A 25,499-nucleotide genomic window follows, 5' to 3' on the forward strand; every position below is an offset into this window, starting at 1 on the left:
AGCCCATGGTTTGTGTGCCAAAGAGCAGCCAGTGAGGATGCAGACACATCAGTGAAGGTGCAGAGATGCTGGGGTGAGAGCAGGTGGGGAAGCGAGATGGGTGTCTGCAGCCTGCAGGGAAAGAGGGGCAGGGGTAGGACCATGTAGAACAGCCTGGGATGGAGATGGCAAAGGACACTGTAAGGCTGGAAGGGACCCACAGAACCCAGGTCTCTGTCCCCTTGGCCATGGCAGTTGTCTCTGCCACTGAGGCCCAGGAGAAGACATGTTGTCTTCATGGCACTGGGGCCTCGGTGCCTCCTTGCAGCCCCATGGGGAAGCTGGAAGTTTTTGTACCAGTGTTGTCCTTCCTTGGGCCATGCACACCCACATCCCACGGTCCCAGGAAGAGCCCTGAGCCGTGTGTGAGGGACAGGATCCCCCTTCCCATTGCCTGGAGGTCATGGCTTCTCCTTTCTGCTTCAGAAAGCAAAACAAGGGGTTTCTCAGCATCAGAGCTGAAGAGAAGTCTAAAAGCAGACCTCATGGTGGCTACAGCTTCCTCACAAGGGGAGAAGGAGGGGAAGGTACTGATCTCTTCTCTGTGGTGACCAATGACAGTCCCCAAGAGAATGGAAGAAGGGTGTGCCAGGAGAGGGTCAGTGGGACATGAGGAAAAGGTTCTTCCCCCAGAGGTGCTGGACACTGAACAGGCTCCCCAGGGAGGTGTCACGGCCCCAACCTGACAGTGATCAAGAAGAGACTGGACAACGTCCTCAGACACACGGGGTGACCTGTGGGGTGTCCTGTGCAGGGACAGCAGTTGGACTCCATGGTCCTTTGGGTCCTTCCAACTCAGGACATTCCATGATTCTATGAAATACTAGGTCAAAAGTCCATGTTTTCATTGTCCAGATGAGATGTAAACATACACATCATGTGCATGTCCACTGTGTGCATGTGGTGAGATGAACCCAAGTGAGCACAAATGCCATCAGCTGTTCCTTGGGGTACCATAAAGGTCAGTGGGACAGAGATGGTGTTCAGGGGTCTCTTCCAACCTGCGTTATTGTAGGATTCCATGAAACTTTTCCTTGGAGATATAAAATGCCCCAGAGTAAATACAGCAGCTCCTCTGAGGAACGTTTCTCCACTCAAACCATTGATAGGAAATTTATTGGATAAATTTGATGAAAGCAGCTTCATTTTATCTGCTCACACACTGGACCACAAAGAGGGTGATGGTGGGTACGATGCCATGTGGTCACTGTGTCTCAGGAACTCATAGTCCAGTAGGAAGCCAATGGCTGTGGAGGGCACTGTGAGGTCACTTCTGCCTCTGCAGGGGATTGGCCAACAGCAGGAACATGGCTGGCAAAGGACTGTGAGGTCACACATACGAGACGAGCAATCAGGCCCAATCAGCATGGCTTGATGAAAGGCAGGTCCTGCTTGACCAACCTGATCTCCTTCTCTGACAAGGTGACCGGCTGAGCAGATGAGGGAAAGTCTGTCGTGGGGAGTGAATCCACCACACAGGCTGTGGGTGTTGTGTGCTTAGACTGCAGTAAAGCCTTTGACACCGTATCCCACAGCATCTCCTGGAGAAGCTGCAGCTCATGGCCTGGATGGTGTATCTGCGATGGGTAAAGAACTGCCTGGGAGGCATTTTGTCCCCTGGAGCAATTTGTCCCCTTCCTGTTCACATGGGCACCCCATGAATGCATCACTGCTCTACCCCAGTGTAGACAGGCACAAGGCCTTCTCCTCCTGGACCTCTCACCTCACCTGTGCCACTGTTTTCTCCAGCAGCCTCATCCTGGACTGTGGGATGCCCAGAACAGCCCTCCCATGACAGTTTGACAAAGCTTTTTTTCTACACTATCCCCACATCCCTGCTCAATCCCCTCATGTACAGTTCAAGGACCAGAAAGGTTGGGTACAAGTGAGGCATTGAGAAAAATGGTCAGGAAAGCTTTGAGGTGCACAGAGAGCCCATCAACATGTTGGGCTGCTGTTCTCTCTGAACAGGCCCAGAGGACCTGGACAGCATTTGCTGTGTCCCAGAAACTCGCCTGAAAGGTTGGGATATGGAGAAAAGGTTTGGTCTGGGAAGGGACAGACAGAGGCTGGTGGAACTAACTGGTGTGACCGTGAGACGTCTCCCAAACACCATGGTCCGCTGAGAAAGAAAATAGCAAAAATGACTTATCATGGAATCATAGAATAATTGTGGTTGGAAGACACCCTTAAAATCATCGAGTCCAACCATAACCTAAATCTGGCACTAAACCATGTCCCTAAGAGCCTCATCTATCTGTGTTTTAAACACCTTCAGTGATGGGGACTCCACAACCTCACTGGGCAGTCTGCTCCATTGCTAACCCTTTCCCTGAAGAATTTTTTCCTCATATCCAATCTAAACCTCCCTGTGTGCAACTTGAGGCCATTTCCTCTTGTCCTATCACTTGCTACTTGGGACAAGAGACCAACACCCTCCATGATAAAACCTCCTTTCAGGCAGCTGTAGAGAGTAATAAGGTCTCCCCTCAGCCTCCTGTTCTCAAGGCTGAACAGCCCCAGCTCCCTCAACTGCTCCTCATAAGACTGGTGCTCCAGACCCTTCACCAGCCTTTTCACCCTCCTCTGAACTCTCTCCAGCACCTCAATGTCTTCCTTGCCATGAGGGGCCTAAAACTGACCCCAGGATTCAAGGTGCAGCCTCACCAGTGCCCAGTACAAAGGGGTGATCACTTCTCTAGTCCTGCTAAAGCTCTGATTGAATCAAGGCTTGAACACCTTGGTGTGACCCAGTTTGTGACAGGTTGGACTGCAGACTCCTGAGGGCCCTTCAGCCTCAGTTCTCTCATGAACCCATTGTGATGTTGGGCTCTGTTTCAGACTGCACCAGAGCAGACGATGACGGGGAAGGATCCACCTGTGCTGTAGGTGACCATCTAAACCAACATCTCAGCAGTGAACCAGCCAACACCTCAGTGTGACTCGATCTGGGCAAAGTGTGAGGCGTCCAGGGCAGTGAAGGTTCAGAGGGCATGGGGTGCTGTGCAAGACACAATATGATCTTGGCTTCATGCCTGCAGGCCCATCAGATGTCAGTTAATGTCAATGAATATTAAAATATGAAGAACTGAAGACAAAGATCCAAAGCAAAGCATTGTGTCAACATACTTTATTTTCCTTTGGTGTGGTTTCTTTTATTTGAAAAGGGAACGGTTTTCCAGAACTGGGCATGGATTTTGGACACAAATGCCTTCAGCTCCAGGGACACAAACACCTGGTGCCAGTGTAGATGCCCCGGGAACCCCTGCCCAGGCCCCACCTGCAATGCGAGGTGCTCTGGTCTCCCCAGGTCCTGTGTGATAGATGCCAATCCCAAGCCAGCACCTCAGGTACACTGGGGCCTCTAAAATGGCCCTGGCTGTTTATGGTGAGACAGCTGATGAAGGAAGTACTAAGGATAGGAGAAGAAATACTGGTCTTCCCCTGTACTTTTATTACCAACACTCTAGTATTGCATCTCCCTCGTCGTTCAGGAGTTCCCACCTCTGCTGATTAAATGTCCCTGTCAAAGGACAACTTTCCAGCACTGTCTGGACATTTGCCCTTCCCAGTGCTCTCAGGTTTCTCCTCCACTTGCTCTTTGGTCACTCAGTGGCCTCTCAACTGTCTGGTTTCTGCTTTGAGCTTCAGGGAGTTACAAACTTGCCCCATTCTTCAGAGCGCTAATTAACATGGCAGTCAACACGTTCATTGTGTTTATTTCTATCCTCTCCTGTCTCTCTGTCTAAAGCAGTTGTTGTGTGGGTGTCCCTTGTGGGTGCTGGACCTCATCAGGTCCAGCTTACACACACAGCTGAGGAGAGTGTTTTACTGTTTATTAAACTGTGCAGTGTTCGCACAGGAGAGCAGGTGGAGCTGGTGCACAGGAGCTGCAGCATCTCCTGCAGAGCTCAGTGGAGAAGTCTGATGTAGGAAGAGTGATGCAATCTCTGGTGGCCAATGAGGGAACCGGCAGACTGGGGGTGGGGGGGAGGAGCCCAGTTGTCCATACAGTGTCCAGCCTCAAGGGACTGTCCTCCTGCCTGTCCAGATGTCTTCAGGAGACCCTCGGGATCAATGTCCAGTGTAGAATGCTGCTGTCACTTCTACACACTGAAAAATGACAGAAAACACCCTTGAAAGAAAAACCCTCCTTTATTAAATCTTCTTTGAAATCTTCATCATCAAGTGTCCCATTGAAACCTCTACAGTTAGTTCTACAAGTCTGGAAGATTTGAAGAAAATTACAGAAACAAACATCACTCGTTAGGGCTTTCTGTGTTTTAATGAGCCCCATGGTGTATTTGGTGCTGAGTCCATGAACCTCAGATACCAAGCACAGACTGAAGAATCTGCTCAAGAAGTCCAAGCCAGAAGCAAACTCCAAAGTACCTTGAAGCATTAATGGGCCCCACTGAGGGCTGTTACTGACAAAGCGCCAGGGACTCGTTAGAGCAGATAATTGGAGGCAGTGATTGCATCAGGCAAAGGCAAAGTGCAGCAGCTCTGATGCTGAGAAAGCCCTTGGTTTGTTTGATGAAGGACAATGGCCAAGCCTTGAGCCCCTGCCCGTAGGAAGGGAGATCCTGTCCCTCACGTGTGGCTCAGGGGTCTTCCTGGGGCTGTGGGGAGTGTGATGCCCAGTGCAGGACAATGGTGTGACACTCCCTGGGGGGTGCAAGGAGGCAATGGGGTGCCATGGCCATGACAACCATGTGTGTCCTCTTAGGCCTCGCTGGCAGGAACATCAGCCATAGCCAAGGGGACAAAGACCTTGGCTCTTTCAGGGACATCCAGCCTTGCCAGCGCCCTTGGCCATCTCCACCACAGTCCATCCACACTGTCCCAGGCCTGTGGCTGTTTCCCCACAGGCTGCAGACACCCCATGTGCTTCCCCACCTTGTTCTCAGCCCAGTGTGTCCCCACCTGTGCTGCTATCTCTCCATCCTCACCAGCTGTTCCTGGAAACACAAAGTCATGGCTGATCCAGAGTCCTTCTGAATGACCACAGCACTGTGCTCAGAGTGATATTTCTTTATCCTGAGCTCCACTCTGGGCCTCCAGAGCTGCAGTTTCTGATGGTTTTCCTTCCTCATGCTGTTCCCTCTACCAAAAATAGTAAAATAAAATAAAATAAAAGGCGTCATCTTGGAAAGTGATTTTCAAGTTTTCTGAAGCTACTACTACCCTTTCCTCTCATGGTTTTACCACAGCCACCAACTAAGACCATGAGAGCTGCTCACATCCTGCTCCCAGTCCCCAGGTGGGATAAGGGAGAGAACTGAATGGGAAGGGAGAAACTTGTGGGTTTAGAAAAAAAATTAATAAGACATAATAATAATATAATATAATAATAACACAATAAAAATAATAAAAGTAACACACTACTAATAATAATATACTTATACTATTTCTATTTACATAAAGTAAAATATATGATATTCAGTGCAATCCCCCACATGACTCCAGTTGTGCTGAACAGGCAGCCCAAAAGAAGAGAGCACCCTGGTCCTGAACAGCTGATCCCAGCAAGAGAAAGTACAAGTGCAAAAGGTAGAGTCGCCCAAAGGCCAACTGAAAAACAGCAAAATTTCATAAAACTGAATGAACACTGTACTCCCAATGGAATGGAACTGCCGAACAGAGCTAACAAAGGATCCAGAAAACGCGAACGAACTAGCTGGAAAAGGCGTCTCCAGCTTTATATCGAACATGACACTTATGGTAGAGAAGAGTTTGTTGATTGACCTGGATGACTACACCACTCCCCTGGGCAGCCTGTTCCAATGTCCCACAACCCACAATCAAACCTGTGCTCCGGACCCTTCCCCAGCTCAGTTCCATTCTCTGAACTCACTCAAGTGCCTCAATTGTGATGGGTCCAAAACTGACCCCAGGATTTGAGGTGCAGCCTCAGCACAACCACTGCCCTGGTCCTGCTGGACACTCTATTCCTGACACAAGTCAGGATGCTGGTGGCCTTTTTGGCCACCTGGGCACACACTGGCTCATGTTCAGCTGCTGTCACCAACACCCCCAAGTCTCTTTCCACCGGACAGCTTCCCAGCCACTCTTCCCCAGGTCTGTAGTGTTCATGGGGTTGTTATGACTCAAGTACAGGACCCGGCACTTTGCCTTGTTGTACCTCAGACAATTGGCCTTAGCCCAGGGTTGTCAAACTCATTTTAAACGGTGGCCACATCAATCTCATGGTTGCTTTTAAAGGACCGAATGTAATTTTAGGACTGTACAAATGTTACTACTCCTACATTTATACAGTCCTAAAATTAAATTCGGTCCTTTGAAGGCAACCATGAGGCTGATGTGGCCCCCAGCGAAATTAGTTTGATAGCCCTGCTTTAGCCCATCTATCCAGCCGGTCCAGATCCCTCTGTATGGCCATCCCACCCTCCAGCACATCAACACTTCCACCCAACTTGGTGTCGTCTGCAAACTAAGTGTGCACTCGATCACCTCATCCAGATCATTGATAAAGAGATTAAACAGAACTGGCCCCAATACTGAATGCTGGGGACACCACTCGTTACTGGCCACCAACTGGATCTGACTCCTTTCACTACAGCTCTTCAGGCCCGGTCCTCCAGCAAGTTCTTTACCCAGCAGGAGTACACCTGGTCAAGCCATGAGCAGCCAATATTTTTGTTTTATTATTTTTTTCATTTTATTTATGAATAAATATGGTATTTAAAATGTATATGTTCCTCTATACGTGAGTATATTTGTACATAGATATATAGATATGTATAAAACCAGAGAAGTTAAATATACGTAACCATTATAATGTACATATAAAATGGATAACACCTTCTCCAATAAGACATAATGGAATGAAGTAGATTTTAAATGAGAGTAGAAAGAAAAGTACAAGGATGGGTCCACATTCCCCACGTCATCAGGTGCAGAAACACCCACAGATGTGTGGGGTGGGAGGAATTTCCAGAAGGTGGGGAGGACACAGGCAAGTTGGATCACGCCCAAAGGCCAAGATCCCCTGAGGGGGCCACCAAGGGACCCTCAGCACAAATCCTTTAACATACAAAGAAAAGCCCAGTCCTGTGAGCTGGACTGGAAGGTCCCCACATCCAAGCCCAGCCCAGCAGGACGGGCCTTGCAGGATCACTGGGTCACACTCTGAGCTCCTCTCGGTGCTGCAAGATGCAGGGAAACTGTCTGTGAACATAGGAAACCAGGAGAAAACGCCAGCTTCAGAAACACCTGTGCATGGGGACAGTATGGAAAAGACCTAAAGGGGATCTCAAAATAGACCACGTGAAGCAGAGGAACTCGCCAATGAACACTGAACCAAAAATTGGATGTTGAGGTGCCAAACAGAGGCACCCCCCCTGGTTGTGGGGGTCTCCCAGCTGCCTGTAAGGCCAACGGGGGGTGCAGGCTGGTGATAAACAGGTTTCATTGTGTGACAACCTTGAAGAGCTCCCCCCATCCTTAGCAGAACAAAGACCTTGTTATGCCTTAAACGTCTGGGTTTTGTTGCTTTGGGAGAAAGAGATAGATGATACCTCGTCTTATCTTTCCTGAAATTTTATGGTCATGGAGGCAGAAGATAAGGACAATTAACAGTGTTGCTGTGAAAGGCCTCGTGGCCTAATTGGGATGATAGAGATGAACCATCTGTCTGACAAACAACTACCAGAAGAAACCACAAACGATCCATAGAGAACCACGGAGACCATAGAGACCCATAGGGACCGTAGAGACCCATAGAGACCATAGAGACTCATAGAGACCCATGGAGACCATAGCGACCCATAGAGACCCATGGAGTCATCCTGGGACCAATGTACCCACAGGGTGGTGATATCTGTGATATCTCTCTCTCCCTTTCTCTTTCTGATATCTTAGTTTTCCTCTTCTCTCTCTCTCTTCCTTCTTTCCTCTTTCCTCTTCATCTCATCTGTTGTGTCAGGATTAACTCATCCCTTATCCCATCTGTTGGGACGGGACACGTTGTCCTTAGGCTCATAACCTGATTGAATGTTCCCAATTGCTCTGGCTGAGCGAGGGGAGAAGTCAGGAGTGCTGGGACCTGCCCTGGTCCACCTGAGCCACACCAGCCAAACCAGCGTGTCACGGCAAGGACTGGGGAAGGGCCAGCCCCAGGTGGATGTCAATGTCTGAACTCTGTAGGACCTGAGCAGGGTGCATATGGTGTGGAACAAAGGCTGGAGATGGTACTGGCTGGGATGGAGCTGATTTTCCTCTTCACAACCCCTGCTGATGGTGCCCAGAACAGCTCTGACAACACTGACGTTGTAGCAGCTGCTGAGCAGGACTGGCACAGCCTCAAGGTCTTCGCTGTTTCTCACGCTGCCCTAACACTGTGGAGGCTGGAGGTGACAAGAGGCTGGAGGGGACGAAGCCAGGAAAGCTGACCCCAACTGACCAAAGGGATATTCCACACCATATGACGTCATGGTCAGCAATAAAACTGAGGAGGCAGGTGTGTTCTTCAAAACATCCTTTGCTCAGAGACAGGCAGGGCATATGTCTCTCCTGCTGTAGTAACTATTTCTCCACTTATTAAATTGTCTTTATCTTGACCCATGAGGTTTTCTTTCTTGCTTCTGCCCTTCCAGTTCCTGCCCAATCCCACTGGTGGGGTGTGAGCAAGTGATTGGGTGGGCGCTGCCAGATGGGGTCACCCCAACATGTGCACAGAGCAAACAGGTTGTGCTGGTGAGGTCCCTGGGGTCTCAGTAGAGTCTTGAATCTGGGCAGGAATAACCCCAGGTTCCAGTATAAGTTGGGGAATGACCTATTAGAGAGCAGTGTAGGGGAAAGGGACCTGGGGGTCCTGGGGACAGCAGGGTGACCATGAGCCAGCACTGGGCTCTTGTGGCCAGGAAGCCAATGGTACCTGGAGTGGGTTAGAAGGGGGTCAGAGAGGTTCTCCTGCCCCTCTACTCTGCCCTTGAATAAAGGGTTTTGTTCAATTACTATCAGGATATACTTGGGGATCATATATATAATACATACAGCCATAGCACCCTGAGGATGGCTGATCGGGGAGGCTAAGCAGGGTTGGGCCCAGTTAGTACTTGGATGGGAGACCTCGTGGCCAGGAAGCCAATGGTACCTGGGGGGGATTAGAAGGGGGTGGTCAGCAGGTCAGAGAGTTTCTCCTACCCCTCTACTCTGCCCTTGAAAAAAGGGTTTAGTTCGGATACTACCAGAATATACTTGAGGAACATACATATATATAATATATGCAGCCACATCACCCTTAGAACATCCATCTCATCTGCTCTGGGAAGCTAAGCAGGGGCGGGCCCGGTCAGTGCTTGGACAGGAGACCATATATATACACAGCCATAGCACCCTGAGCACGCCCCATCTCGTCTGATCTGGGAAGCTAAGCGAGGTCGGGCCCGGTCAGTGCTTGGATGGGAGACCATAAAGACCAATGGTACCTGGGGTGAATTAGAAGGGGGTGGTCAGTAGGTCAGAGAGGTTCTCCTGCCCCTCTGCTCTGCCCTGGGGAGACCACACCTGGAATATTGTGTCCAGTTGTGGCCCCTCAGTTCCAGCAGGACAGGGAACTGCTGGAGAGAGTCCAGCGCAGCCACCAAGATGCTGAAGGGAGTGGAGCATCTCCCATGTGAGGAAAGGCTGAGGGAGCTGGGGCTCTGGAGCTGGAGAAGAGGAGACTGAGGGGGGACTCGTTCATGGGGATCAATATGGAGAGGGGGAGTGTCAGGAGGATGGAGCCAGGCTCTACTGGGTGGCAACCAATGGCAGGACAAGGGGCAGTGATGTTGCTCCTGGCTGAACGGCTGATAGGCCAGGACCAGGTGCACGTCCTTACAGGGGCTGGTGAGGTCAGTGGAACCAATGAGCACACAGAGATGGCAGTAGAGGGTGTGAGGTCACTGTCAGTATAACCAATGAGCACACAGCAGTGGCAGTAGAGGGTGTGAGGTCACTGTCAGTGTAACCAATGAGCACACAGCAGTGGCAGTAGAAGGAACAGTGCTCACGTCACTGGTGACACCCCATGGCCATGGAGCTCGGTGCCGACCGTCCATGTGCTGTCACAGGGTCCCCAGCAGGTACAGGAGCTGCCCGGCCCCGTCCCTGCGAGGCCGAAGGAGCAGCCCCTGCAGCCCTGGCTGCAGCCGTCAGGCTGGGGGTGTCTCGGGGGCACCGCAGGGATGTGCCCAGGCACGGCGCCAGGAGGAAACCACAGACTTCCTGCCCAGGCCCCGCGGGGGGAGCGCGGGGGCTGTGGTTTGTGCACCTGCAGGCTGCAGCTCTGATCCACCCGTGGGGAATAACGGCCCCTCGGTGACACGCTGACAGTCAGGGACACGTCTGAGCCTCTGGGCTGCACATCTGCTGCCAGGACAGGGACGTGTCCCAGCTCCAGCTCCTGTGAGGGACCTTCCGCGGGCTCTCCAGGGAGCGGTGGGTGAGCCAGCACTCCTGGGATGGGGCTCTGCCCTGGGCTAAGGCCCTTTCCCAGCTGCTGCTCCCTGCACAGCGGGCTCTGTCACAGGGGCTGTTTCCTTCCCTTCCTGACACAGCCCCGGTGCAGCCCCAGCCCCCTGGGTCTTATGGCACCAGAGTGACTGGACACTCTCACCTCGGGCTCTATGGATGTGCCTGTCGCAGCACATGCTCAGGGCTTCTGGTCCACACTCAGAGCTCAAGGGGTAAAAAACTGTTTGCCCCACTACAACCAGCCCTGTCCTGTGATGTTCTACCATTGCAGTGATGTGACACCTGCAGCGGAGCCGCCCCTCATATATGGTCATGAACGGCACTGGAGAAGTTCATTGGAGGACTGGGCCGTGTCAGAGGGGAGATAGCTCCCGATAATGTCTAAAAAGGTGCTGCTGCTTCGATTGGCTCCTCCTGTAACTGGGGGCATCTGCAGAGATATATTGCCCTCCCGTCATCATTGCTCCCACAAGTCCCTGGAGCTGTGTCAGGGAGTGCGGCACAGAGGGATGTGCCATCAGGGCAGGAGGCTCAGGATGGGCACAGAGGGACTCCTGTCCCCTCAGACGCTGTGGCTGCTCCTCTGGGTACAGCTGTGCAGGGGTAAGTGCTGACTCATTGTCCCACCGCCCAGGGCCAGCAGGTACCAGTGTGGTCATGGGTCTGGGAATGGGGTTCCTTTGCAGGTGCTGCTGAGACAAGGGGCAGAAGGTGCTCAGTTCCACGGAGCCTGTGCCTTTCCCTGTGCCTGTCTGGGTGGGAGACAGTATCTCCTTTTCTGGGGCTCCAGTGTTCTGTGCCTGGCTGGATTCACAGCCCCCCTGTCCTGGGGTACCTTTGGGGACCCCTTGTTCCCAGCACTCTGCCTCTGGACCAGTGGTGGCCTCACTGGTGATGGCAGCACCCAGAGATCCCCAGCGCACTGCCAACCTCTGGGGTGCCCCAGAGGGTTTGTGTGCTGCTCAGCACCCCTTGTTCAGAGGGAAACCTGACCCCACGAGGGCAGTTTGTGCCCCCAGAGAGAGAGGATGGGGACATCTGCAGTAGAGACATGTCCTTCTGGGGGGCCTGGCCCACGGCTGATGCCAGGGGAGAAGAGGGAATGTGGGATCCTCTGGATCATCTCAGTGGGAACAGGGAACGCCCTGGGGATGGGGTTGGTTTGGATGGTGCTGGGGCAGGTGGTTTACATGGGAAGCTGCAGCCCTGGGTACATGGGGCTGTTCAGGGGGTGCTGGGCTGGGGGCAGTGGGTGCCCAGTGCAGAGCTGGGCAGTGTGTGAGTGGGCATGGGTGGGGGGGTAGGTGGCCGTTGGCGTGGGAAGAGGTGCCTTGTGTAGTGGGATGGAGAATGACCCAACAGGGCTGGACCTGGGCACTCCCATCATTGTGCAGCTGTGGGGACAGATGGACCTTCACACTGCTCTGAGGACCTGCAGGGGAGGGGGCTCCCACCCTGGTGCCCCTGACTCTGCCCAGGCAGGAGGTTCCCCCAGAGCTGCAGCACTGGGCTCGGTGCTCTCCTGACTCACCCCGTGTTGGTGTTTGAAGGTGCTGCGGAGGTGAGGCTGGCGGATGGCGGCAGGCGCTGTGCCGGGAGAGTGGAGGTGAAACACCAGGGACAGTGGGGGACCGTGTGTGGTGACTACTGGGGCATGAACGATGCAGCAGTGGTTTGTAAGCAGCTGGGCTGTGGGTCTGCTGTCGGTGTTCACTGGTATGGACACTTTGGGGCAGGATCTGGCCCCATTTGGATGGATGATGTCGGCTGTGATGGCACCGAATCTGCCCTGTCTGACTGCAAACATGAAGGATGGGGTGAACATAACTGTGATCATGATGAGGATGCTGGAGTGACGTGTTCAGGTAAGGGGTCAACCTGATCCCACCTTTGAGGCTGGGGTGGTGGAAGGCCCTGGCTGTGCTCTCAGGAAGCAACAAACATGCTGGAGCAGGTCCCAGTGTGGCCAACCAGTCTGCTGAGCTGGGACTGGCATTGCTGGAGCAACCGGTCCTTGGGGAAAGCTGTGACCGCCCTGTGGGCACAGGACCCCGTGCAGGCACCGCTGACCAGCTGCCCAACCCCTCCTGCCTCACCACAGGTTTGTATGATTTGCTTTTTGGTGTTTTATTTCCAGGATTTGTCCGTCTGGTGGACGGGAAGAGCCGCTGCTCAGGACGTGTGGAAATCCATGATGGGAAGCAGTGGAAAACTGTTTGTGGTTCCCGCTTTGGCCCCAAGGCTGCTGAGGTGGTCTGCAGGGAGCTGCAGTGCGGCGTGGCCCTGCCTGTGTCTGGAGGAGGTCACTTTGAAGAAGGCGCTGGTCCCATGTGGGATGGAGAGCTGCAGTGTGTCGGGAATGAGTCCCTCCTGTCCTCTTGCCCCACGGGGTCCTCCAGGGACCAGGCCTGCCCCCAGATGAGCAGCGCTGCTGTCAGCTGCACACGTGAGGACTCAGGGTGGGGTGTTGAACACTGGGGTAAAACCCAGCCTGAGGAGGGGACAGTTGGTGCAGTTGAGACAAGGGAACTGGGGCATCTGTTCCCACAGGCGACAGAGACCTGACCCTCCTGGGGATCACAGACAACGGCAGGACTGGGCTGATGCCCCAGGACAAAGGGGGCCATGGGCTGGGAGGGCTCCCTGGGATCATCATGTTTCTCCACAGAGGATATGCAAAGGGCTGAGATGATGAGCTGGGAGGTGCCCAGGGCAGACTGTGGCCCAGGGGAGTGGGGGGCCCTGGGAGAAGCAGCAGTGTGTGCTTGGGGATCCCTGGGGACGGGTCTCTTCCCAGGGTGCTGGCTGGGGAGGAGTGGGTGCTCTAGGTGGGCCACAGCCAGGGACAGGTTGAAAGGACCATTAGAGCAGAAGGAAGGCTGTGGGGCACAAATGACCCTGCAGGGCTGGAGCTGGTCACCCCAGCCTTGCACAGCCTAGGGGATAGAAGGGACCTCTGCACCACCCTGGGAACAGCCTGCAGGGGAGGGAGCTCCCAGGGTGGTGCCCCTGACTCTGCCCAGGCAGGAGGTTCCCCCAGAGCTGCAGCACTGGGGCTCGGTGCTCTCCTGACTCATCCCGTGTTGGTGTTTGAAGGTGCTGCGGAGGTGAGGCTGGCGGATGGCGGCAGGCGCTGTGCCGGGAGAGTGGAGGTGAAACACCAGGGACAGTGGGGGACCGTGTGTGGTGACTACTGGGGTATGAACTATGCAGCAGTGGTTTGTAAGCAGCTGGGCTGTGGGTCTGCTGTTGGAGCTCCTCAGTATGGACACTTTGGGGCTGGATCTGGCCCCATTTGGATGGATGATGTTGGCTGTGATGGCACCGAATCTGCCCTGTCTGACTGCAAACATGAAGGATGGGGTGAACATAACTGTGATCATGATGAGGATGCTGGAGTGACGTGTTCAGGTAAGGGGTCAACCTGATCCCACCTTTGGGGCTGGGATGGTGGAAGGCCCTGGCTGTGCTCTCAGGAAGCAACAAACATGCTGGAGCAGGTCCCAGTGTGGCCAACCAGTCTGCTGAGCTGGGACTGGCATTGCTGGAGCAACCGGTCCTTGGGGAAAGCTGTGACAGCCCTGTGGGCACAGGACCCCGTGCAGGCACCGCTGACCAGCTGCCCAACCCCTCCTGCCTCACCACAGGTTTGTATGATTTGCTTTTTGGTGTTTTATTTCCAGGATTTGTCCGTCTGGTGGACGGGAAGAGCCGCTGCTCAGGACGTGTGGAAATCCATGATGGGAAGCAGTGGAAAACTGTTTGTGGTTCCCGCTTTGGCCCCAAGGCTGCTGAGGTGGTCTGCAGGGAGCTGCAGTGCGGCGTGGCCCTGCCTGTGTCTGGAGGAGGTCACTTTGAAGAAGGCGCTGGTCCCATGTGGGATGGAGAGCTGCAGTGTGTCGGGAATGAGTCCCTCCTGTCCTCCTGCCCCACGGGGTCCTCCAGGGACCAGGCCTGCCCCCAGATGAGCAGCGCTGCTGTCAGCTGCACACGTGAGGACTCGGGGTGGGGTGCTGAACACTGGGGTAAAACCCAGCCTGAGGAGGGGACAGTTGGTGCAGTTGAGACAAGGGAACTGGGGCATCTGTTCCCACAGGCAACAGAGACCTGACCCTCCTGGGGATCACAGACAACGGCAGGACTGGGCTGATGCCCCAGGACAAAGGGGGCCATGGGCTGGGAGGGCTCCCTGGGATCATCATGTTTCTCCACAGAGGATATGCAAAGGGCTGAGATGATGAGCTGGGAGGTGCCCAGGGCAGACTGTGGCCCAGGGGAGTGGGGGGCCCTGGGAGAAGCAGCAGTGTGTGCTTGGGGATCCCTGGGGACGGGTCTCTTCCCAGGGTGCTGGCTGGGGAGGAGTGGGTGCTCTAGGTGGGCCACAGCCAGGGACAGGTTGAAAGGACCATTAGAGTAGAAGGAAGGCTGTGGGGCACAAATGACCCTGCAGGGCTGGAGCTGGTCACCCCAGCCTTGCACAGCCTAGGGGATAGAAGGGACCTCTGCACCACCCTGGGAACAGCCTGCAGGGGAGGGAGCTCCCAGGGTGGTGCCCCTGACTCTGCCCAGGCAGGAGGTTCCCCCAGAGCTGCAGCACTGGGGCTCGGTGCTCTCCTGACTCATCCCGTGTTGGTGTTTGAAGGTGCTGCGGAGGTGAGGCTGGCGGACGGCGGCAGGCGCTGTGCCGGGAGAGTGGAGGTGAAACACCAGGGACAGTGGGGGACCGTGTGTGGTGACATCTGGGGTATGAACGATGCAGCAGTGGTTTGTAAGCAGCTGGGCTGCGGGTCTGCTGTTGGAGCTCCTCAGTATGGACACTTTGGGGCAGGATCTGGCCCCATTTGGATGGATGATGTCAGCTGTGATGGATCCGAATCAGCCCTGTCTGACTGCAAACATGCAGGATGGGGTGAACATGACTGTGGTCACAGTGTTGATGCTGGAGTGATGTGTTCAGGTAAGGGGTCAGTTTGTTGCCCACCTTTGGGGCTGGGATGGTGGAAGGGACCTGGCTGCGCCATATGGAATAACAAACATGCTGGATCTGAGCTCAGTGTGGGCAGTCATGCTGCTGAGCTGGAACTGTCATTGCTGGTGTAACTGGTCCCTGGGGAAAGCTGTGACAGCCCTGAGGGGACAGCACCCCATGCCAGCAGCGCTGACCAGCTGCCCAGCCCCTCCTGCCTGCCCACAGCTCCCCACACTGACCCATGAAACAGGGTCTATACCAGCACTTACTGACTCTTGTCTGTGCTGCTGTCACCCTCTGAGGCAGAGGGAGGCCAGGGGGACATGCGGGTCTCCTGTCCCCAGCCTGGCCATTGGCCTGGGACCTGTGCACCCCAGATAACAGTGTCCCTGGATCAGAACATCCCCCTGGAGCAGGCAGGGGAGGGCTCTGGAAAGCACCAGCCGTGATAACAGCTGCTCCATTTCTGTGCTCTGGGACACCTCCCATCTAAAAGAACATCCCGACACCCAGGTATATCCTGGGATCAGAGTGAGCCTCTGGTGGCACCAGGTGATGATGGTCCTGCCTGGCCCAAGCTCTGCAGGGGCTGAGCAGCTGCAGCTTCGTCACCATCTGGGCCAGTTCTCCTGGACCCCAAAGGCTCACATGGCTGCGGTGCTGGGGGAGCGTGCCGGGCAGCACAGAGGACCTTGTGTGGGACCCTTTCTCTGAGCAGCACCTGTGGCTGTGAGCGTGTGGCAGACACACACCTCGAGTGCTCTGGTGCTGTAGAGAAGGGGAGGAGGGTCTTGGATGTGTTTGTGTCACCAGCACTTCCCCAACAGCTTCCCCAGGGATATGCAATGGCAGTTTGGCCATGGCTTGCTTGGGGTGACATGGGATGTGGACATGTAACTGTCAGAGAGTTCTGGGGAGCTCCCAGGTGTGGCGTTGGGTTTGTATGTTTGGTTGCTTTTTGTTTCTTTGTTTGGTTAGGTTTGATTGCTTATTTTCTTTTGGTTTGTTTTTCCCCCATCCAGGATTTGTCCGTCTGGTGGACGGGAAGAGCCACTGCTCAGGACGTGTGGAGATCCGTGATGGGAAGCAGTGGAAAACTGTTTGTGGTTCCCGCTTTGGCCCCAAGGCTGCTGAGGTGGTCTGCAGGGAGCTGCAGTGCGGCGTGGCCCTGCCTGTGTCTGGAGGAGGTCACTTTGGAGAAGGGGCTGGTCCCATGTGGGATGGAGAGCTGCAGTGTGTCGGGAATGAGTCCCTCCTGTCCTCCTGCCCCACGGGGTCCTCCAGGGACCAGGCCTGCCCCCAGATGAGCAGCGCTGCTGTCAGCTGCACACGTGAGGACTCGGGGTGGGGTGTTGAACGTTGGGGCTGTGCCGGGGGTTGGGGAGAGAGCAAGGACTGTGCTGGGTGGGTGTAGGGCAGGAGGGATCATGGGACAGTCTGCAGCATGAAAACCGTGCAGAAGGAGAAGAAAGAGCTCTGTCCCTCTGGCCTTTCCACCAGCTATCAAGGGTACAAAAGCACCAACCCACCCTCTCTGAATGCTTCTTTGTCTCTGTCTACTCTTCCATGGCTGTCCTAGGAGCCCCGCACCGCTGAGACCCCAGAGGCAGGCAGGCAGGCCAATGGAGGAGTTTGCCTTGGTTGATGAGGACTGGGTTAGGGAGCAGTTAGGTGATCTGGACACCATAAATCCGTGGGTCCGGATGGGATGCACCTGCGGGTGCTGAGGGAGCTGGCTGAGGTCATTGCTGGACCACTCTCCATCATCTTTGCTAAGTTGTGGCAAATGGGAGAGGTGCCTGGGGACTGGAGGAAAGGAAATGTCACTGCAGTCTTCAAAAAGGGCAAGAAGGAGGACCCGGGTAACTCTAGACCGGTCAGCCTCACCTCCATCCCTGGGAAACTGATGGAACGACTTGTCCTTGGTGCCGTCTCAAGGCATGTCAGGGATAAGAGGGTCATTAGGGGTAGTCAACATGGCTTCACCAAGGGAAGGTCGTGCTTGACCAACCTCATTGACTTTTATGAGGACATAACAAGGTGGATGGATGACGGTAGAGCGGTGGACTTGATCTACCTTGACTTGAGTAAGGCATTTGACACAGTCTCCCACAGCATCCTCACAGCTAAACTGAGGGAGTTCGGTCTGCAGTGAGGGTGACAGAACACTGGACCAGGTTGCCCAGGGATGTTCTGGAGTCTGCTACTCTGCAGACATTCAAAACCCACCTGGACACCTTCTTGTGTAACCTCATCTGGGTGTTTCTGCTCCAGTGGGAGGGTTGGACTGGATGAGCTTTGAGATCCCTTCCAATCCCTGACATGATGTGATTCTGTGATTGTCTCCTCCTCTGTCCCCAGAGTACACAGGGTTCAGGCTGGTGAACGGCAGCACAGCGTGTGCGGGGAGGGTGGAGGTCCAGGTGCTGGGGAGCTGGGGGACCCTCTGTGCCTCCCGCTGGGATCTCTCGGATGCCCACGTTCTGTGTCGTCAACTCAACTGTGGGTTTGCTGAGTCCATTCCTGGAGGAGAGCATTTTGGGAGAGAGACCGGCCCTGTCTGGAGAGACTCATTCCACTGTGATGGGACGGAATCTGACCTGGGACAGTGCCCAGTGGCCACTCTGGGGGCCTCCCCGTGCTCCCCCGGGAACAACGCTGCTGTCATTTGCTCAGGTGAGTGCTGGGAAAATGGTGCATTAGCTCTGTTTCCCTTTGTGTGAGACATGGCCACCCAAAGCAGGGGTCCCATGGCAGCACCAGGCTGAATTTCTCCCTGGAGGTGCCCTGGGGGACTTTCCTGCTCAGACTGACCGCTCTGCTCTGGGAGAGCTGAGGTCTGAACAGACACAGACACCTGTCCCCAGGGCAGCGCCTTAGGCCCTGGTATCACTGCCCGGCTTGGGTTCCATAGGATGAGCCCAGGACAGGCTGTTGGGGCTCTGCTCCATCCCTGTGGCTGCAGACAAACACATCCCATCCCCACAGAGAGCCCTGCAGAGCCTCATCCCACCACCCCGCAGCAGCAGACCCGGTGTGAGCTGCAGACAGGGCCTGGGCTTTGCCCTCGCTTCTTGTCAGCACAGGGCTCACTCTCGCCCTGTGTGGTTGGACAACCCCCCTTGCCCTCCTCCCTGGAGGCTGCCGTGCTGCCCGGTGCCGCTGATGGCTGCAGCTCCTCTGCTCTCCCCAGGCCCAGCCGACCCTGCGTCCCTGCGGCTGGTGGGCGGCGGAAGCCGGTGCGATGGGCGAGTGGAGATCTTCCAGCGTGGGACGTGGGGCAGAGTGCTGGACGACCAGTGGGACGTGCGGGAGGCCAGCGTGGTGTGCCGGCAGCTGCGGTGTGGAGAGGCAGAAAAAGCCTACACCCCCCCAAAGCCTGAGCGAGGGACGGGCCCCGTGGGGCTGCAAGGGGTCCGGTGCGCAGGGCACGAGGCCAGCCTGACCCTCTGCAACACCTCCCTGCGCAGGAGTGCCCTGTTGGGAGGGGTTGTGGAGGACGTGGGAGTCATCTGCTGGGGTAAGCAGCGCTGCACGAGCCCCCAGATGATGGGGTGGGGGGGCAGCCACCCCCTGACAGCTCCTGTGCTTTCTCCCCACTGCAGGGAGCCGGCGGGTCCGGCTCGTGAACGGGCCGGGGCGCTGCGCAGGGAGAGTGGAGATTTACTACCAGGGCAGCTGGGGGACCGTCTGTGACGATGGCTGGGACCTGTCTGATGCCACCGTCGTTTGCCACCAGCTGGGCTGCGGAGGGGCGGTGGAGGCGGCCAGCTCCGCTCGCTTCGGGGAAGGCTCTGGGCAGATCTGGCTGGACCGTGTGAACTGCTCTGGGGCCGAAGCTGCTCTCTGGGACTGTGCTGCCGGGCCCTGGGGGCAGCACGACTGTGGACACAAAGAGGACGCGGGCGTCATGTGCTCAGGTGTGTGCCGGGAGCTGTGCCGGGATGGTTCCCGGGAGGCCGGGATGCAGGGAAAGCCGGACATGGCCAAGGCTGTCTCTGGCTGAGCCCCTGCTTGAGCCCGGCCTACAGACACCCATGCATGGGTGCCCTCAGTTCACCGGGGTCCCTGGGGAGCTCAGTGTCCCCCAGGGTGAGTGGGGAGAGCAGGGGCTGTGTCCGTCAGGGACTTCTCTCTGCCCTGGGTGCAAGGGGGACTTGCTGGCCCTGCCCTGCCTGGCTGGTGGCCTGGGGAGCGCAGAGGTGTCCCGGCTCCCACAGCCTCACACCAGCCTGTTCTCTTGTTGCCTTTCCTCCCAGAGTTCATGGCCCTGAGGCTGGAGAACAGTGACGGCTGCTCTGGGCGCCTCCAGGTTTTCTACAACGGGACGTGGGGGAGTGTTTGCTCCAACTCGATGACTCCTGACACGGTGTCACTGGTGTGCAAGGAGTTGGGCTGCGGGGACGGAGGATCCCTGGAAACAGGCCTGCCCTATGGCAGGGTGTCTGGCCTTGCCTGGCTGGATTACGTGCAGTGTGAGAAGGGAACCAGCTCCTTCTGGCAGTGTCCATCCACCTCCTGGGACCCACAGTCGTGCGATGACCTGCGAGAAGAGACCCACATCACCTGCAATGGTAACTCTGAGCCACTGGGGCACCAGTGTCACCCCAGCTTCTGCTCCCCTCTGGGCAAGGCCAAATGCAGAGAAAGAGCTTGGAGGGGTTTTCCTTGCCGTGTAAGACGCTTGTGCTGCTGGTGGCACAGATGTGACCACAGTTCTCAGTGTCCCACATGTCCAGCAGCAGTTGCCACCCCGCAGTGCGTGGGGGAGGCAGCAACATCTCCAAGCGGGGTCTCAGCAGAGACCAGAGAGGGTTCAGAGGAGCCTCCCCTCCATGGGCACCCTTCTGCTGCTCTGTGACCAAGATGGTACACACAGGCACAAGCAGAGCTCAGCCCCGCTCTCTTCTGCACAATCCCCCAAGCCAGCCCCTTCACTACAGTGTTTCCTTCTTCAGGGGGACGCACAGAAATGCCCCCAGAGCCTTTGGCCCCGTGCTCCAACTCCAGCAGCTGCACAGGTAGGGAGCTGCTCCTCCGCGTGCTCCTCTTGCCTGGCTCCTCTGCTGTCTGAGTGCCATGGGAGCTCTTTGCCCTCTCCAGACAGGGAGAAGATCCGTGCCGTGGGAGGCGAGGACGGGTGCTCGGGCAGAGTGGAGCTCTGGCATCACAGTTCCTGGGGGACAGTGTGCGATGACTCCTGGGACATGCAGGATGCCCAGGTGGCATGCAGGCAGCTGGGCTGTGGCCCCGCTGTGTCTGCCCTGCATGAGGCTGCTTTTGGGGTGGGCCAAGGCCCCATCTGGCTGGAGCGGGTGGAGTGCCGGGGGACGGAGTCGTCTCTGCAGGACTGCTGGGCCCGGCTTGGGGATGGACGTGCTTGCCGGCATAAGGAAGACGCTGCCGTGCGCTGCTCGGGTGAGCGGGGGCTGGGACCCCTTGGTCAGGTATTGGCAGGGAGCTGGGAAAGGCCTTTCACCTGCTTGGTCCTGGCACAGCCCCTGAGCTCCCGAGAGCAGGAACGTTCCTGTGGGGTGCAGCAGCCTGGTGCCAAGCAGGGAGCAGCCTCAGTGGTACTGGGTGTCCTTGGGCCACTGCCCGTGGGGCCCTGCAGCTCCAGGACCATCCATCCCCTGGGCTGCCTGTGCCACCCTGCCTGCCACCCAGAGCAGAGGCCCTGGGCCCTGTCCTGGGTCCCTTTCTAGCACTACGGGAGGGGCAATTGTGGTGGGATGTGTCAGGGACACTACAGACACACACTGGAGTGTTGCAGGGGAGGCTCCCTGGTACGTGCACTCCCACCCCCTCAGCCCAGCTCTCCTTTTCCTCCTCTGCAGCTGCACCCAGGACAGCAGCATCCCCACCCCAAGCAGGTAACTCGTCCTCCCCAGGGCTGGGTATCCCAGGGCCGGGCTCTGACCCACAGTGGGGTGCAAGGGGCTCCTTGCTGGGGCGTGTAACTCCCAGGAGGGAGTGGTTGTGTGGGGGTTGAGGAGGGGGTGAAATTCAGTCAGCAGGGTGGAAGCTTCTCCATCATCCCCCCTGGGGCCCTCCACTCTCTGCTGCCTTGTATGATGGGGGTCAGGTCTGGTGCTGCCTCCACCTCTCCCAGGGCTGGTGCTGTTCTTCCATGTTCTTGCCTGTGCAGATCCCACCCGGGGCCGTCCGACTGTCAGTGGGAGAATCTCAGTGCCTGTCATCATCTGCATCATCCTGGGGGCCCTTTTCTGCCTGCTCCTGGCCCTGCTGGCCAGGCAAGCGCTCAGGGCCAGGGCTGGGCGCAGAGGTGGGTCCTTCCACAGAGCTCCCAGTGAGCTTCCAGCCCTCCTGGAAGGGCTGGGGGTGCTGCAGGGGGTCAGTAAGGGGCACAAGCAGAGCTGAGGGGAGGAGACTGTGTGCTGCCACCTGTCCAATGCACCTCATTGATTGGCTGGCCATAGGGCACCAGCAGCAAAGGGCTGGAGAGAGCCCAGAGGTGGTGGGAGCAAGAGATGGGGCAAGGAGAGACATGGCAGAGCAGAACCAGGGGAGATATTATCCTGGGGGATAGCTGGCAGTGCTCTGGGTAATGCTGGAGGGCGCCCTGGGGCAAAGGAGAAGACAGGAGGAACAGAGGGCAGCAGGGCCAATCTCCATGGAGTCAGGCCCCAGGCTGACCCTCTGCCCAGCTCTGCCTGCCCTTGGTAGGGCGGGGGCCCTGCTATGGACTCGTGGGGCAGACAGGGGTCGGCTCCAGGTGGAGGGGAAGCACGGAAGCTGCTCTGGGGTCAGACAAGGGGGTGACCCAGGGGCCAGAGGCGCTTGAGTGCTGTCTCCAAGGGGCAGATATGAAGGTGATGCTGCCCCAGATCTTTTCCACAGTGATGTGGCCCTCACTGGGGATGTGGCAGCTGTTCCTGTACAGCACCCTGAGGCTGTGCTGTTGGAGCAGTCCTGGGCTGGGCCAAGGAACAGGTTTGGGGAGCACAGTGGGGTCCCACTGCCCCTCTGCCTGTCCCCATGCCAGCTCTGCCTCTGTCCCCAGGCTCCAGGACAGCCCAGGAGCTCTTCCCCGAGGCCGTGTACGAGGAGATTGGTCACAGCCCAGCGTGGGAGAAGCAGGCAAGGTTTGGTTGCTCAGGTGGGTGTGGGCACATCTGCAGGACCCTTTCACCTGGCCCCTCCCCAGGGCTGATCCCCTGAAGCCCCCAGCCCGTGGTCCCTGCAGTGCTGGGGTTGTGTGGTCTGTGGGGAGAGCACCCCAGCCCTGGGCCCGGGAGAGGAGCTGCCTCCCAACCCGCTTTGCCCATCGCAGCTGGACAGCCCCTCTCTTCCTGCCCCTGCACCCATTGACGAGTGAGGGAAGAGCTGTCCTGGGGCAGCTCTAGGAGCACCTTTGAGACAGGGCTTGTCCCAGGGGAGCAGGGTGAATTCCCAGCCCTCCTCCCCATGCAGCCCCAGCTCTGTGGGTCCCCCTTCCCCAGCAGCACTGGCCACGAACAAGGTGAGTGGGCTCGTCCCATAACTCTCACTGCACATCTCTCCAGGCTCCTCTTCAGAGCAGTCCCTGAACCAGCTGCAGCCCTACCCTGGGCACCGAGAGGAGGAGGATGGTCTGGGATCAGCACCAGGTAATGAAGCAGGAAGGGGCTGATCTGCCTGCAGACAAGTGAAGAACAGAGGTGTCACTGGGTGTCACCGTCAGAGATGGGGAGGACCTGAGGGTCTCCTGTGCTGCTTTCAACACCAGCACCTCCCATCCTCTGCTCTGCAGGATGGATCTTCTCACTGTCACCAGCTCCCCTCTCTTTTCAGATGTTCCTGTTCTGCCTGTGGGTGACCCAGTGGATGGCTATGATGATGCCAGAGAGGTTTCTCACCCTGGGGAGGACATTGCTCCTGGACAGGGAGCTTGGGAAATGCCCAGGGAGCCAGAGGAGGGAGCAGGACCCAGCGATGCACCCAGAGGTGAGAGGGAAACTCAGCGCTGCTGGTTCCTGGTTGCTCAGCACTGCCACCCTGGTTGCTGCTGCACTGAGACCTAAACCTCCTGGGTAGGGGGAACCTGCCCCAGGAGTTTCCCATGGAGGGACTGAAGGGTGGGAGAAGGAGCTGAGTGTGGTGAGGAGCAGGGGGGAAGGTGATGCACAGACCCCATGGGGTGAGCTGCAATGTCCCACATTGCTGTTTGCAGGGGGCAGCCTGTGCTCCCAGAGAAGTGCCAGGGTCCCTGGAGCTGAAGGAGACACCACTTCCCTGTCCCTGGAGAGCATAGGCTATGATGACGCTGAAGAGATCTCTCTGGCACATCTGTGACAGAGCTGGGTGCACAGCAGCCCCTGAGCCCCCGGCCAGGAGAGCCCATCCCTGCTGTGCAGGTGGGTGCAGCCAGGAGGGAGGAGAGGTCCGTGCAGCTGGGAGAGCCGCGAGCACCGGGAACCGCCTCCCTTTGCCCATGGGCAGCACAAACAGCACAGAGTTTCCTCTACTTTCCCCTTTTTTCCACTGTGTATTGTATTTGTTCTTATTAAAAGTGTCGGTGGACTTTGACTTGGAGCTGGTTTGTGTCTGCCTAGGCGTCAGGAAATCTTCCTGAGTTTGATCAGGGGCAGCAGAGACTAAAAAACACCCTTGGGGTGGTTTCCATCCTGCTTGCCACAGGCAGTTTCTAGTCAAAATGACTCTCTAACAGGTCCCATGATGCTCCCCAGTGCCCATCTCTTCACCCCGAGATTTCCCAGCTGCTCTTTCCCCAGGCCCTGCCTGGGCCAGGCTGGTCCCACAGTGCAGAGGCCATGACAGAGCTGCTGTGCCAGGGTAAGTCCTGGCTGTGACCCCACAGATGTGAGCCCTAAGGTCATCACCGTGCCCTTTAAACTCCAGATGGCCCAGAGGGGATCACACCCCAGATCACCTCCCACAATGGTCAGCAGGCAGCTGTGCTCCCCAGTGCCCAGCACAGGGTGCGGAGCCACTTTCTGGGACACACAGGGCTGGGGTTCCCTCTCCTTTGGCTCTGCCAGGGCCCCAGTCTCCATGGGCTGCTCCTGCTGCCTTGGGCCGTCACAGACCCTGAGCACTCTTGTCACAGCCACAGAGCTGTGTTCTTCCTGAGCAGGGGCTGTGAGGCCCCACGGCAACCCTGGGACCCCGTCCTCCTGCTGCTTGCAGCCCCTGCCCTGCCCTCCTGCTGCCTCGCCGGGGTGTCAGCGCGGGTTTGTGTCAGGGAAGCACTTGTGTGCAGGTACAGGAGGGATGGGAGCGGGCGGGTGTCATGGTCCATTCGATGATGGACTCGTGATGGTTCTTTTACCTTGATCTCAGAGCGCAAAATTAAGGCGACCAAAAAGCCAAGGGGTTATAATTCAATCAAGCAGTGTTGCTTTATTTATTTGCCCGTAAAGCAGCACGCAATAGAGAGAGAGTAAGAAAGAGAAAGGGGAAAAAAATGGGGAAAAGTAAAGGAAAAGATGAGAAGTGAGGTTGCGTTTATCACCAGTCCAGTTCCAGAAGCTCCCTCTGGTGTCCGGTCCCATGGAGTCCTGCCGGTTCTCCACCGTGGTTCAGGATGCTCTGGTGGGAAGATCTTCAACGGTGTCCATTCTGGAGCCACCTTTTATGCGTCTTCACCTCCCTTGCTCCCATTGTTTTAGGCCAGTCTCTACCTTGATTTCGCAACCCAGGCTCGTACTGCGCAGGCTCGAAAGATTCAAGCTTTCTTTTGCCAACATGTCCAGCATTCAGTGGTCTTTCTCTGGTCCATTGGGTGATCTCAGGACCCTTGGCAAGCTGCTGGGCATGCTCCTTTTCGTTGGCCATTGTTTGAGGGAGCAGGTGAGGGACACGTGTAACTGAGGCTGCAGGTGAGAACACATCTTCTGGACGGCAGCTATTGTCCCTGGGTCAAAGAGAACCTCATGACAATAGCTTTCAGGAGGTGGGGGCTGGTTTGGCTGAAGCAGCAGCAAAGTCCACACAGCAGCCATTGTGAGCTTGAGCCCCCCCGAATCGGAGAAAACAGTTCAACACA

The 25,499-nt window shown here is 56.6% G+C and overlaps 1 protein-coding gene across 1 annotated transcript; it reads left to right on the forward strand.

Moving 5' to 3' along the window:
- Window positions 1-8,493: 8,493 nt before the first annotated feature.
- On the forward strand, window positions 8,494-24,065 carry LOC309452451 (scavenger receptor cysteine-rich type 1 protein M130-like; the record flags this gene model as incomplete). The annotated part of the gene is made up of 17 exons (XM_082077072.1): window positions 8,494-8,521; window positions 12,072-12,386; window positions 12,659-12,967; window positions 13,618-13,719; window positions 14,205-14,513; window positions 15,164-15,265; window positions 16,513-16,650; window positions 17,852-18,166; window positions 18,684-19,010; window positions 19,096-19,410; window positions 19,750-20,064; window positions 20,594-20,908; window positions 21,639-21,776; window positions 22,515-22,610; window positions 23,017-23,100; window positions 23,285-23,437; window positions 24,004-24,065. The coding sequence occupies 17 exons, from the start codon at window positions 8,494-8,496 to the stop codon at window positions 24,063-24,065; spliced, it is 3,423 nt and encodes a 1,140-aa protein (XP_081933198.1).
- Window positions 24,066-25,499: the final 1,434 nt, after the last annotated feature.

The sequence above is a fragment of the Streptopelia decaocto genome, assembly GCF_964273445.1.
Source record: "Streptopelia decaocto genome assembly, contig: HAP1_SCAFFOLD_60, whole genome shotgun sequence".
In the NCBI taxonomy this organism is placed as follows: Eukaryota; Metazoa; Chordata; class Aves; order Columbiformes; family Columbidae; genus Streptopelia; species Streptopelia decaocto.